The 15493-nt window shown below is 37.6% G+C and overlaps 2 protein-coding genes across 2 annotated transcripts in view; both read left to right on the plus strand.

Moving 5' to 3' along the window:
* The window catches only part of LOC148912121 (endothelin-converting enzyme 1-like), a 24168-nt gene extending 22946 nt beyond the window's left edge, over nt 1-1222 (plus strand). The window contains exon 16 of the mRNA XM_089027961.1: nt 1160-1222. Within this exon, the coding sequence (XP_088884087.1) occupies nt 1160-1222 (63 nt within the window). The remainder of the gene's footprint in view (nt 1-1159) is intronic.
* A 1023-nt stretch (nt 1223-2245) lies between these two features.
* Nucleotides 2246-12755, plus strand: LOC116299035 (endothelin-converting enzyme 1-like). Its single transcript, XM_031707662.2, has 17 exons — nt 2246-2314; nt 3071-3130; nt 3227-3343; nt 3632-3712; nt 4566-4690; nt 4913-5141; nt 5604-5702; nt 6513-6599; nt 6949-7052; nt 8072-8124; nt 8207-8261; nt 9199-9269; nt 9433-9536; nt 10299-10364; nt 11120-11203; nt 11858-11937; nt 12507-12755. The coding sequence occupies exons 1-17, from the start codon at nt 2246-2248 to the stop codon at nt 12625-12627; spliced, it is 1605 nt and encodes a 534-aa protein (XP_031563522.2). The 3' UTR covers nt 12628-12755.
* Nucleotides 12756-15493: the final 2738 nt, after the last annotated feature.

The following is a 15493-nucleotide window of genomic DNA, read 5'->3' on the forward strand; positions in this document are numbered from 1 at the left end:
CCCCATGGGGGGGGGGCCTTCTATCCTATTCAAATTCTTTGCATCCTGTCTAAGCAAAACTTGGTCGACCTCTCGACTTACCAGTGTTTCCTATTGTTCCCATGTCTAAAACCTCAGGTGTAAATTTTTTTCCTCACAGACTTAACTGCTGTAGCTCATCTTGAGACCTGCTGAGCTAATCTCATAAAATTGTTAATGTGGTCACTAGATCATTATCATTCTTCTAATTTCGGTTTTATGTCCATTTTCTGCCTAGTAAACTTTTGCTTGTTCAATTGGTTAGATCGTATAGGTTTTGTTTAAATAGGTTTTTCAAGTTTTATAGTTTTTTACTTTTCGTTTTCGAGGGCCATAATTTAAAGACAACCTGTAAGGTTCATTGCTGTCCCTTCTTCTGCCTAGTTATCTTGGGCTTGGTCATATTGTTAGATGGGTATCGGTTTGTTGTAAACAGATTTTTCAAGTTTTATAGTTTTGGACGTTCGGGGGCGAGTTCCATGAGTTGTTAACAGCTGTGAGGTAACTTATGTTCCCATTGTCCTGCCGAGCTTATCTGGGTGCTTGTTCATATTGTTTAGATGTTAGTTTTTTTTTGTAATAGATTTTTCAGTTGTTAAAATAGTTTTTTTTTACGTTTCGTGTGTCGAGGTCCATGAGTTCTTTATTTGACAGCTGTGAGAGTACATTATGTCCCATTTTTCTGCCTAGTATCTTTTGCTTGTTCATCTTGTTCGATTGTTAGTTACTTTTTTTTTAAATGATTTTTCAAGTTTTATAGTTGTTTTCTTTTCGTTTTCCGAGGTCCTCGAGTTTTTTTACAGCTGTTAGGTCTTATGTCCATTTTCTGGGCCTAGTATCTTGCGATTCATATTGTTAGATTGTATAGTTTTATTAAAAAATTTCAAATTTTTATGGTTTTTAATTTTTTTGTTTTCGAAGGCCATAAGTTAGATAACTGAGAGGTTAATTATGTTATTCTCGTAAAATAAAGATTGAAATAAAAATCAATTCAAAAAAATCTTTAAAAAAATCAAATAAACAAACATTTTTGTGTTCAGTCAACTTGAAAAAAAAGACTTACTCTGTTGTTCGCACATGTAATTTTTGCACGCGATAAAATACACTTATTTCTTCTTATAAATTTCGGTTTGTTTCTCAGTTTACTCTTGGTCCTGCAAGTGTTAGCTTAAACTATATATCATCTAAGAAGGTTGGGGATTAAAACAAGTCTTAGGACATCTGGTAAATTCTGTCTTGAAGGGGAAAGACAAAAATAAAAATGTGACAGATAACGACAACCTATGTGTAAGCTAAACTATGACAAGCAGTGAATGGAATTTGTTCAGAGATTGGAAGACAGCATGCAGGTAATTTCTATCACGAAAAAATTATCACAAGCAATGAATCTGATGAATGGAATTTGAAAAAAAAAAAAGTTGCGTGAAAACCGGCATTTTTGGACGTGTAGGATACACGTTTTTTCTACCGGTAAAGAAAATCACGCAACTATTGGGAAGCCTATTTATACAACAATTGGATGAAGAACCTACAGTTTTTTGGTAACACACTTTGATAAGAAGAACAGCTAGTATAATAACAGAACAAGCAGCAAGAATCAGTGTAGTCGTGATGGGAAGAATGATGAATTCAGGCAGCGGTTTGAGACAAGAAAACAACGATTGTGTTAATACCATGGTCCTCGTTTCTTGGCAGTCTTGCTGGTGATATCCATGATTCATGTAGCAGCAAGTCAGAACGAGATGGATATTCTTGATCAAGGTTTTGTGAACAAGATTCGATCCCCAAGACACACCAACACTCGATCGAGCATCGTTTGTAGGCACCACTGAATGCGTTAACGCGGCCAATGAAATCAAACGTTCGATGAACCTGACTGCGGACCCTTGCAATGACTTTTATGAGTACGCTTGTGGGAGATGGGCCGACAACAATCCTTTCCCGCCAGGCTACTCGTATTTGGCCAATTTGATAAGCCGAATTGGTATCAGAACAATATAAAAAAAGGAAATTAGAAACGGCAAGTATAAACAGTCAACGGAGCTACCAGAGAAGTACGGCAAATGCCATCCAATCTGTACAAATCGTGCATGAACGTAACGGCCATCGATAATCTTGGTGACGCACCTCTGAGAGAACGTATTAGAGAACTAGGAGGTTGGGAGTTGAGTGGAAACTGGGACGAGAATACGTGGGATTTTAAGGATACCCTTCTTTGATGCATAAAATGAAACCCCGTACGGGACCTTTGTTCTTGTTAAAAGTATATACATCTGGAAACAATGCAAACATCTTTGTAAGTACCCTATGTAAGTAATGATTTGTAAGGATTTTGATTTACGATTGCGGAGGTCGTGGTTCAAGCTTCGGCCGGACCAACACTCAGGGTCTAAAAATAAATGAGAAGGTGCTGCCTTTGTAATCACAACTGCAAATGGTTAGACCTTCACATGGCTTGGATGATCACGTTAATGGTGGTCCTGTCCCTAATCAACCAGAGATGTTAAAAGAGGACCACGAGTTTATCAGTTGAATTACTGTCACGTGCTATCCTCTATAAACAAAGTTTATTACTATCTTCGTTTATTTAAACGAGTATGGGTAATACTTTACGAGAATAAAGCGGAACTTTTATTATTATTATTATTATTATTATTATTATTATTATTATTATTATTTATAATTATATATTAATTTAATATAGTATTATCTCAGTGTGAAGAGCTGGACTCGTGTTTTGAGCTATTAATTTATTTTACAAATATGTTTTCATCGATAAATAAGTCATTTGTACATATATTTATTATTTCATATTCATAATCTCGTTTTTATTGTTTTTTTTAAAATAATAATAATTATTATTATTTGAAAGTATTTTTGAATAAATTATATTATTATTATTATTGCTATTATTATTATTATATTATTATATTATTATTATTATTAACCAAAATATCATACTAGACTTTCCATGCATTATACAAATCTTAAAGGACTGGATCGAAACCTACTTAATATTCTTCTTTATATTCCTATTGTTCTGATTCTATAGATATCTCAAGATGGAACAGTCCTCAAAGCGAAAAGTCAATATCAAAACCTAGCATCAAAGGTACAGATCGCCACAAAAGTAAATTTACTTCCGTAATTACGAATAAAGTATATCACTTTCTATGATCAATTCAGACTACATTTTTTCTTTCCTAAGGACATGATAGCATACAAACAGTTGATCATCGATGTTTTGCTCGAGTTGGGTGTCAATGCTAACACCGCTGGCACAAAAGCAGACGAGATTGTTCGTTTTGAATTCCAACTTGCAGGCGTAAGTGTCGTTTTAAATCATTATTATTTTTCTTGATGGTGGGAGCAAAATGGCATCAAGTGGAATTTAATATCATATATTAATTAAGAACATGCGTAATAAATAAATTACGAGCCTTAGATGACTTACGCGACTTGAAGTTGTGAAAGGCTTGTATGGCACTCTTCTTCAGTCGTTTCATCTAAGGCTCGTAATTTACCTATTACGCATGTTCTTATTTGATATCCGAGCCCATCCCACACGGCGCACTGCCACATCTATCATATATTAATGTTTTATTCCTCTTAGGTATCTTTAACTCTGGTACAATGGATACAATCATTTTCGAACACGGTAACTCTTGCACAACTTAAACAACAAGTACCTCAGGTAATTGATGGTTCTATCCTCTTTTTTTTTTTTTTTTTTTTTTTTCTACTACCTTTCACTTAATATTAACAAAATCCTCAAGTCGCATTAATTATCTGCAGTGAATTTGTTACAAGCAATTACTGAAGCTTAAAAAGCTTCAAAATTAGTTTAAAAGCGTAAAGCTAATTTCGATAGAGGCATTTCCAAGAACGATAAGTTCGTGTAAGATCAATGTCAATGTGCCTGCAGTTAACCCAGTTCATAACGGGTCAAAGGCCAGTTTCACTTAAATTTTCGTGAAATTGCTTGGCGGCGAGAGTACATTTAACTATTTGCTTTTTATTACATCAAGCACCAATTAATTCTAAAAGCCGGTTGTTGGGAAGCTTCATTCAGTCTTCTTCCATTACTAGTGCTATTGAACTTAACGTCAACTAAACGTATTCCCATGCCTAAGAGGCAAAAGTCAATACAGCGTCATCTCTCAAAGTTTTGAACCATAGTGAACAGGGAGAATCTTTTTACTTATCCGAACATTCTGAACAAGGCTCTTCCCAAGGAGTATGAATCACTTGGAAAAGCGTTCGCTCATGGTCCTCGATAGACGGGATGGCAAGAGCGATCTTAAGAATCTACTGATTGAGAAGGTTATTCGTTTTGCTTGTAGTGAAACTTCCCATTTATGTTCAAGGAAAGTGCCCTCACTATTAGTAAACAGAGAATAATCAGAAGGTGTGAATTTTTTTTTTCCAATCACAGAGTGACAATTTCATACCCGAATGTAACATGATTTACGAACTATGATACTATTACACGATGCCTACTGCCTTTGAAAGAATTTTTTTATTAATTAAATAGCTTTCTACTTCAGGTCGACTGGTCTCATTACTTGAATGGCCTGTTTGGATCAACGATTCCTGATAGTGAAGTCATTAGGTTACCTACGCTGTCTTACCTAAAGAAGGCGATGAGTATAGTGAAGACCACGCCAAAGAGGTAAAGTACTAAACTTATTCAGGAGCAGATCCAGGGGTGTAACCCCCTGAGATTCAAAATACCCAAAACTCATATTTGAAATGCCATAATACAGACTCGCGTAACTTGCTGAGCTAATTCGAATTCAAGACTAACGACCGTGAAACCCCTAATGATATTATAAAAACGAAGACATTCCATGAAAGTATTTATCGTTCATTTAGTTTTCTCTTTCTGGTTTAGGATACTGGCAAACTATATGGTATGGTACGTGATACACAGTGAGCTCAAGTGGCTTTCTGCGCCTTTCAGGAACGCGCTGCGAAAGTACCGGCTTGCAACAGGTGATACTGCATCTGAACCAGCTCGATGGCAAACGTGTGTTAAATCAGCGTTTTATAATTTTGATGACATCATATCAGCCGCATATGTCCATGACCACCATGCACAACTTGCAAGGCCAATTAACAAGGTATGTGATAAGTTTGAGTAGATTGCGCATTCTGTCAGGAGGAACGTGAAAGCTGGGGTTGATTTTTGTGACAAATATAAGTACAGTTACAGTGCAAACACAGTTAGAGTAGAGTCAAAGAAAAATACATGGCCGGAACTAGTATGAAAATTTGTCGAGGATGTCATGGGAAAGCAAGAGAGAGTATACTGAAATATTTATGTTCTTTCGGGAAAAGCTATATTAGTGCACATCCTGCATATTAGTGTGGATATACGAACCCGGCCTAGGCATTAATCAATATATTGAAACATTTACTTTCTTAATTTTTAGGAAGTAATGCTTTCTTAGCTCAGCACCTTCGTAGGTTATTTTTGGGATTTTTATACTTATTTTGGAAACCATGCAGTCGAGCCCTGCGAAACTGTAACCAAGGACTTGTTTTCAGTTGGCTTTGTCTAAAATATTATATTTTATGTTTAGACAAAAGACCTTTTCAATGAAGCCATTCAAGCGTTTAAAGATAACATTAACTCACTAACCTGGTTAGATAGTGCCACCAGAAGTAACATATTACGAGAGGTAGGTACCTAAAGACCAACTTAAGGTGAGCAATGACATTAATGTAAACGATGATGATGTTATGCGGTTCAGTCTGTAAGTTAGCCGTGCCCTGACTTAGGTCATATCGTATCAGGTTCGATCTGTAAGTTAGCCATGCGGACGGGGTTCAAAATGAGAGCTAGCTCTGGTATCACAAACTAGATCAGCCTAAAGGTAGTTTCGGGGTTCTTCCTGCGAGATAGCCGTGCCCGGTTTAAGATCAGTCCAGAGGTTGGTCCAGGGTGCAGTTTGTGAGTTAACCGTACCCTATGTTCAGGGGTTGGTCCAGGGTGCGGTTTGTGAGTTAACCGTACCCTATGTTCAGGGGTTGGTCCAGGGTGCAGTTTGTGAGTTAACCGTACCCTATGTTCAGGGGTTGGTCCAGGGTGCAGTTTGTGAGTTAACCGTGCCCTATATTCAGAGGTTAGTCCAGGGTGCGGTTTGTGAGTTAACCGTGCCCTATATTCAGAGGTTAGTCCAGGGTGCGGTTTGTGAGTTAACCGTGCCCTATGTTCAGGGGTTGGTCCAGGGTGCGGTTTGTGAGTTAACCGTACCCTATATTCAGGGGTTGGTCCAGACGGGTTTTTTAATATTTTGATCAGTTAGTTACAGTTGTGTCCCGACTAAGACCTGTCCATAGCTAGCTCGTTTCAGGTTTCATATATTTGTGAGTTAGTTATGTCCAGACTTACACTAGCCAAGGGATTAATTCAGGGTTTGATATCTTTTATTTTATATTTTATATTTTATTTCAATTATTTTATTTATTTTTGTCTTGCTGTTAAACAGGCTAATGCCTTGGTTGCCAATGTCGGCTTTCCTGATTACATGCTGGACAGCAGAAGGATGGCTACGATATTCCAAAAGTACAGTGGCGTAAGTACATAATGTCGGTGTTGTCTTAGGGATTTCGTCTCATGGTACCTGATTTAGGGGGGAGGGGTGGTGTTACCCGGTACCTATCACCTCCGGAAGTAAAATCTTAAATTTTGTCCCCAAATATCTCCAAAACTAAAAGTCGAATCACATAAATGAATGGACTGTCTGTCTTCATGTATGCTAAACAAATATTTATACATAGAAATTGTCATCCCCAGTATCGAGCATTTGAACAGGTCTCTGAGGGGGGAGGGGGTGTGTACCGGTACCCACCACCTCCATTCATAAAATCGGGTCCACGCCCCTTATTCATTAAAGACTCAATTGTGACTTCTTCTTTTATCAGCTCGTGATCAGAAGTGGAACATATTTCAAAAACCAAGTAGCCGTCTTAAAGCACGAGCAGCAAATAATACTAAATAGTCTAAGAACGAGCCCAGATAGCACCTTGTAAGTATACAAAGGCTTACTAAGAGAAATATATTTTAGAGAGAAAAAAATGACTCTTTGGAGAAGGGGGGGGATCAGTTAATCTTCATAATGTCACAATAAATTCGTTCTGACCCTTTCCAAACCCCAATCGATAAATATGACCGATCATTTAGACTAAGGTCAAACGTTGGACTTCACTCGAGCCAAACCTAATAACATCAAAGAAGACTGCCTTGTTATCCATTGTTTCAATTAGGTTCGACTCATGGGAAGTTTGACATTTGACCTGAACCTTTAGCTAGTCTTTTATTCAAAACCGCAGCCGGGTTAGGTTCCCATTTCAAAAGTTATTTTTCTTGAAGTGCTGCTAGCAATTTTTGAGATTCTACACATAAATATAATTTCTTATTTAAAAAATGGTTTGGCTATCGTTTTCTCTATTTATTTTGAAAGATTTTACGGGTTACCGCTAAGTCGGCCTAGTAACACTGAGGGCTCAAGGACAAATGACACTACAACTTTTAAATATAGATACGAGTTATCACGAGTTAAAAAATATCCCAAAATGCAATCGCAATAATGTTTGAGTCCCCTTAACTGAAGACTTTATTGTTTTCTCAATGGATTAATCATATTTGCTTTTGGGGTTCCTTTGGATTTTATGGGATCTTCACGCCAAAGAGACCCTTTTCGATTTCCAAGTTACCGCTGTGTTCCTTGATTACAGACTCATTTACTCAGGGTTAGCCTCGAATCAGTGTCTAATTACTCGCAAATACCAACGGTAAAGTAAAGAATGCACAACTTCAACAATACAAACACTTTGAAACTTGACGGACCTCGACTGGAACACGTGAATTTTCTTCACAAAATCGAGGTTAAGTCTGAGTAAATGAGTCTGTAATCAAGAAACACAGCGGTAATTTGGAACTCGCACATACACATATGCGCCACCCTCTGCATCTTGCTTTAGTATGTTCATACTGTTTAGACTTGCATTATTACTTCTAACTTGTTTATTTGTTGTTTTTTTCCAGATGGTTTATGTCTCCTCTCCACGGAATGGCCGTTTACAAGGATAATCGATTGAGTAAGTTATATAAACTTGAATGTTTACATCCACATTTACATTGGAATGTCCCCTGAGACTCTTTTATTTTTGTTGAATAAAGCAATCCCAGCAGCCATCATCAAGTCACCACACTTATTTTCTAGCGCGTTACTAAGGTAAGCTAAAACTAATACGCAAGTGTGGCCTAGATAATAGAATACTAAAGCTATGGACACAAGGTGCAACATATGCATTGCGCGCATGATGTTGCGAGCCATGACACACGACGCAATTTGTTGCACGCAACGTTGCTGAAGTAGAAGACGATCCTACTTCAGCAACATTGCCTGCAATATTGCGCGCAATGTTGCACCGAGTGTCCGCGTCTTAACCATGAGTTTGATTTAGAAAAAAAGCACTACACTTTTGAGATTAGAGACGATTTCTTTGTAAATCATGCAATGAAACGCGGTAATTATCATTGCTAAAATGTTTTTCGAAATACAGTAAAAACCCGCATAAAAGAACAAGTGGGTTAAGAACACCCAGCCTGAATTTGGGCGTTTTAAGTACCATGTAAATAAGAATACAATCAGCCTGAAAAATTAAAAAGTGTTATTAACTAAAAAAAATAAGATCAATATTTATGCCTCCTCATCACTACTCATGTATACACTGATGTGGGGGGGAGACGGTTTAGATTACAGTGTTAGTAGTAGCAGACTCCAAGCCTGACCTGACAATAATTTATTTTTCTACTGTTTTGATACAGTTATTATTATACACATTGATATCATCTACATGTACTGGTAGTCTATATAGTAATACTGTATATATTTTAGAAACATTTATTTTAAGAACACCTTAATAACACCTTCAGGCTGATTTTTCAGTAAACACCCGTTAGATAAGAACAAAATCAGCCTCAACTCCAAAAATGGGTGTTCTTTTTATGCGGGTTTTTACTGTATTACGACACACGGCGTACGATCCAATTGTCTAAAATCATTTATGCAAGGTTAGCCTGCATATTGTGTGTTAGATTTACGTGTTCCAGTAATGATCCACAAAGTTAAAAAAACTGCGCTGACTTATTCATTATTTTACTTGCAGATCTTATAACTTGGGTCATTTGGGTTCCATTATTGCTTACCAAATCGTGTGGGGTATTGGCGACATCGGTGGTAAGTTATTAATCGGTTTGGGACCTAGAGTGATTTTTTATTTAACTCGTTAAAGAAAAAAAATGGATTATTGGCGCGGGCAAGAGACTGTGCAAAACCTCTCTCTGATTCCGTTAAAAGTAAGAAGCTTGGTAACTGATGACGTGATGTGTTTGTTTCCCAGGTGGATCCAGTAAAGTTCCACAAAAAACTGTCAATGGATTCAATACAAGACAAAAATGTTTAGCAGACCAATATTCCGCGTACAGTATGTTTGGAAGATGGCCTGTAAGATATAATCGGATACAGTCAATTCAAAAAACGTTGTCGTCGACCGGCTCAAGCCTACGCGACTGGACCGAAAGGAATATGGGTAAAAATCACTGAAGCGGTTAAATATTCGTTCTGAATTAATTGTTCCCGCTAGTAATAAGATAATAATGGCGAGAAACAATCCATCAAATGCATGTCTTTGGGTTTAGGGAAAGAAAAACAAAGAAGTTATGATTCAGTTCACAATTTTGAAAAATATGAAGGCATTAAAAAAAGTCTCCTTCAACACTTCCCGCTCGCCTACGAAGGTTCGTGCTGTAAACAAGGCATAACTAGTCGGATAAAATTATGGAGTCAACTCGGCTTCAGTGATTGCTACCCAGAGTTCCTTTCGGTCCAGTCGCGTAGGCTTGAGTTGGTCGACGACAACATTTTTTGAATTGACTGTATGTCAAATGTGCTATTCCTCAAACGTTTACGATACGCCTATTTAAATAAACGTTGTCATTGCCAAAGGCGATAGATTATTCCGACAGGATGGAAATGGCTTCGTTGAATACAAAGAACATTGAATCAATCTCAACACTAAGGTCCATGTTCTTGACGAGAATAAGAAGCAGTAACACAAGTCATTCCAGCTATTCTTGGATCTTGGAATGACCTAATGCTATTCGCCTATTGCCTATGGCTTTTGGCGATGGTAGCGTGTTTTCCAAATAGGTTTACAATAATATGTACGTTGATAACCATGATAATAATTGAATGTCCTTTTATTAGATTAATGGGAAGGATACAGTTAAAGGGAATGCTGCAGACAACGGTGCTTTAAAAATGGCACTTAAGGTACTACAAATGTATTAATCAAATAACAGCATGCAGATATAACTGAAAAAAATGACAAAAGTTCCTTGTTGAGAGCGCGGAACATGGGAAAAGGAAAGCTGTATATATTTCAACAACCCTTTATCAAATTATATAAATATATATGATAATAAGAACATGTGTAATAGGTAAATTACGAGCCTTAGATGAAACGACTGAAGAAGAGTGCCATACAAGCCTTTCACAACTTCATGTCGTGTAAAAAAAGGGCCAACTTAACTAGAAACTGGCTTACTGCTTCATCTATCTAGTACTACTTTTTCGTGGGATTGCCAGCTCACTAGATACACTGTGCTGACGAGGCCAAATACAGGCCGAAACAGCCGTCCACGGTTTCTATTTGAGCTGGCTCATTTTTTACGCGAATTGAAGTTGTGAATGGCTGGTATAGCATTCATCTTCAGTCGTTTCATCTAAGGCTCGTAATTTACCTATTACGCATGTTCTTATTTGATATCCGAGCCCATCCCACACGGCTTACTGTCTCATCTATATATAATAATGGTGTGTAAGTGAATAAAACGAGTATAAAAGTCCCTGTTTGCTGCGCCAACACTGAATCCAGAATCGCCGTTTGTATAGCAAAAACGGCTAGCTAGAATAAAAGGTCGACAGATGTTTTTCACCGACGACAAAATCTTCTTTAGTAGGAGCAATAAGCCACATTTTCCCACACTTTCGTTCACACAAGTTTGTAATCAGTAGATATTTTTCAGGCGTATTACAACCGCAGGGAAACAACGCGTCTACAAGGACTGAATTTATCCAATGAGCAGCTGCTGTACGTTGGATTTGCCCAGGTTAGCATCAAGTCTTTTGTACGTTTTCTATTTTTAGCTTCCGAAATTCCTATGTCGTAGTACACAGGCCTTCACTCATTCGGCCCTGGATATGAGAAAACATTAAGTTGTAAATGGTCGCTCACTCGAGTGTTTCTCTGCTCTGTCCTCTTCCCTCGTGTTAGGACCGCCACCATTAATCATGGCAGCCTGTGTAAAACCACTTTCCCGCAGAGAAATAGTAACTCTCTCTCTTTTAGGTTCAAATGTTAATAAGTGTTTCTATAACTCATATTTTTACCATAACTTGGAAATTTCTCGCGCGCTGATTGGCTTACAACCATTGTCGATTAGAGGCTAGACCTGCTTGTGCTTACGACATCCGTCATGCGCACTGAGCGAAGGGATGAAACGGCTTTTTCAAACTATTTACTTGTCTTTTTGTTCAATTTCTTCCACTTTGTCATGGTATGACTCGCTGCGCTCGTGGTTCCACTTGAGTTTGGATCATTTTTGACGTCATCTCATGTTCGATTACAGTACAGACCCATAAAAATCTGACTTCGATTTGTTAATTTGCTCGAGGATCGTTAAATACTTAACTTTATTGTCAGTATACTTCTGTGATGTTAAAATATACTCAATGATCTGCTCACTTCTTATTGCTATACGCAGGCTCAATGTAGTTCCACTAACGCTGATTTCCGAAGCAGAAATCCTGGCGCAGGTACTGATTTTGTAGATTCAAAAACCAGGTATGTTTACTGGCTTAAGAAAATGTTGAAATTACCCTATAACGACACGAGTGAAAAACGTATGCGCATGCTCTGAATCCGTATGCAAATTAGTCAAAATGTATGTAAATTTGACTTTCAAACATGCCTGATAAATTGGACTTCACAAAATGCCAAAACTTAGTGTCCATGCTTGAAACCTAAGGCTAATTCTTTCATGTTGTATTTGTTTATACAGTATCTAGGTCTGACAATAGTATATTCACCATTTTTGTTGTACACTCGATTGCAGAAACGTTGTAGTATACATTTATACATTTATACAAATATCTAATGAGATGCATAATGCAAAATAACCATTTCCAGCGCTTAAAACCAACTGATTTATAATCTGTACGATCTAATAGACAAGAAAAAATATTTTGACAGTCATTGAATGAAACAAACAATAAAGCAATTTTTCTGTTTTGCATATCATTAAATATACTGAATAAATTACTGAAAATTCTTAGAAAACGTGCTGAAAGTCCCCTGCAACTGGAATGAACCAACATTTTATTGCATGACCTTTTGCTCGATCATTTTAACAGGGTTATTGGTTCGTTGGCAAATTCCGGAGAATTCTCCAATGCATTCAATTGCAGAAGGGGCAGCCCATTGAATCCGATCAAGAAATGCTATCTGTGGAGTAAAGACGGACTATTGGTCTAACAATATGGTTTCACTTTAAATCTAACAATTCATTAACATACCAACCTGCAATCTCTGGATATGTTTGGTATTAAATAGAGTAGTTAATTATGATCAAATAAAATGATCAATGATCAGTGCATTGGAAACATGTCCAGTGTCTTGTTTTAATAGGCCCTTTGCAGCTCAGTAATCACGTGCTGATTAATTCACTGAGAGCAAAGGGTCGGTGTCCACTGGTAGAACGAAGCTTGTTTTATCTCACCATTCATTGTTTGTTCATCCACTCCCAGGCTTCGTTCTGCCTGTTGTGTGCTACCAGGAGCAAATGAATGAACATCTTGATTCCCATGGGTGAAATATACTGGTGAGCAAACAAACTTTCTACAACCTGTTTCGAGAGATCGTAATAAAACTGCATTTCGTAACACGCTGAATACACATCTTTTCATTCGGTTCTTTACAAGTAGCTAAAAAGAATCACCAATTTAATATATAAAAACACGTCGCGTCGTGGTTTCCTACGCTCCTCTCGTGTTCTCCCAACATCCCGCGTGTTTTGATCAGAGTATCAAACACGGAAAACTGTTTTTGATCTGTTAAAAAAAAAAGTTTACGGTTGCAAGCGTTGCTAGGCAACTGAACTACCAATCATACTCAAGTAATTCGGCCCCGCGAATTACGGAAAAATTCCTCCTTTATTAGCCAATAAGCATCGAGTAATTTTGCCCTGTATGTAATAAGGCTTGTTAACGTCTTTCTTGACGTTCTTTCGAAATTGAGAATCAAAAACTATCAAAAGCAAATTTTGGTTTTCCGTGACGTCAGACGTCAAACTTCGGTACTCTATGCTCAGCGGTCATACACCACACGAGTATATAAACAGTGAGAAACCACGTTCTGTACCCAGCTGCTACGTATGTTCCTCTTCGGTAACTTGATTTTAACATGGCTAAGCACAATACAGAAGTACAAGTTCCCGTACTCCCCGATGTCCCAGTGAGTCCAATTGTTGGTCAGCAAAACCAGGAAAACGCAGACCAAGACCTCCACCACCAGTACAAGAAGAACTTGTGGTAACATTCCTGTTAATTTGTCGGGTTTTTTCGATACTTGCCGAGTTGTATTAATGTTCGTGGCATGATTAGCTGTTTTATCAAGCTTTAGCTCAAATTTCCTTACGGTGGCATTAAATTTCCTTCGGTTTGTACGTTTTGTAGTTCTAATAGTACTGTTTGCTAGTCAGTTGTTGGTCATAACCTTATGCTATATTTTGATTGCCACTGTAACTTCTGGCCATTCGTTTACAATATTTATTTACCAGTTGTGTTTGGTCACGAACTATTTGGCTCGGCCGTATGGCTTTTTGTCAATGCATGCTTTTTGGTTTTGTTTTATTGTGCACTCCGTGGTTTAACTTTGTCAATACTTTTGCCTCGCGCACTCTTTCAGTTCCTTGACCATCTCTCTGCTGTTCTGGCTTCGTTAAAATCTTTTCTGGGCCAGTTTTTGTTTGTCATGAGATGTTTGGCTTAGCTTTATTCATGACTTTTGTGATTTACGCATGCAGTCTTTTGCTATATATGCGTTTGGTGTGATTACACGTGCACTTTGTTATGCGGACTTCGCTAAAAATCTATTCAGAGCCGGTCATTGTTTGATATGCTTTGTTTTGCGTTATTCATGGCTTTTGTGTTTTTACGCCTGGGCCTGGTTGTACAAAGGCTGGATAGCGCTATCCGGCGGATAAATCCTTATCCAGTGGATTGATGGGTTGCAAGCATTCCCGAGAGAATTAAAAGACAAAAGCATGGTGGCCATTGTGGTGCCGTTAACAATGGATGGTAATCTTTTGTTAAATGATACCAACATGGCCGCGATGACTTAACGTGCAAACGAAGAATAAGTCGATGCTGTTATCCAATAGAGGATATTACATGGGCGCGCGGAGATACGAATTTTATCTTCGAGTGTTCAATTGATATCTCACGAGTGAGCGCAGGCAATGAAACTTAAATAAAACAAAAACTCAAAAATTCTTTATTAAAATAGCAAGCCGATTCAACAGTGATATCTTCACGTGTGAAAGATATGGTATCTTCCACTGGTGAAAGATATCAAGTTTTCGACACTAGAGAAAACCTGGTATTTCATCCATATCTATATAACAAATGAATTTATCTACTGGATACGATTTATGCAACGGATAGCGCTATCCACACTTCATACAATCGGGCCCAGCAGTTTTGCTGTGCGTTTGTCATTTCATTTGCACGTTTTCATGATGGCTTCGTTAAATCTTTTCAGGGTCAGTTTCATTTTGGTTCAGTTTGTCGTGATATAATTGATCTTATTTCCATTAAGAGCGCAGGAAGATACCTTCTACATTCAAGCTATAGCTTCGAGATAATTATAGCACAATAGACCCGTTTCGAGTTCTCAATTACCGCTGTGTTTCTTGATTACAGACTCATTTGCTCAGGCTTAGCCTCGATTTTGTGAAGAATATTCATGTGTTCCAGTCGAGGTCCGTCAAGTTTCAAAGTGTTTGTATTGTTGAAGTTGTGCATTCTTTACTTTGCCGTTGGTATTTGTGAATATTTAGACACTGATACGAGGCTAACCCTGAGTAAATGAGTCTGTAATTAAGGAACACAGCTTTAATTTGGAGTTCGAAACTGGTCTATTAAATCACACGCGACTGGGTTATGGTTATGCGCCATTTTAAAGCCTTTTTTAACCACTGAACATAGGTTATTATTACATTCATTGGTGATATTCATAGAGTGATCAGTATATTATTTTATCCTTGTGAATTCGTGTGAAAATACTTTATTTTTGATCTAAATATAAAAAGTCCCTAGTAAGTTAATCACCACTGAGTTAA

The sequence above is a fragment of the Actinia tenebrosa genome, unplaced genomic scaffold, assembly GCF_029948245.1.
Source record: "Actinia tenebrosa isolate PJP-AT-01 unplaced genomic scaffold, QUT_ActTen_1.0 PGA_scaffold12__29_contigs__length_12842862, whole genome shotgun sequence".
NCBI lineage: Eukaryota > Metazoa > Cnidaria > Anthozoa > Actiniaria > Actiniidae > Actinia > Actinia tenebrosa.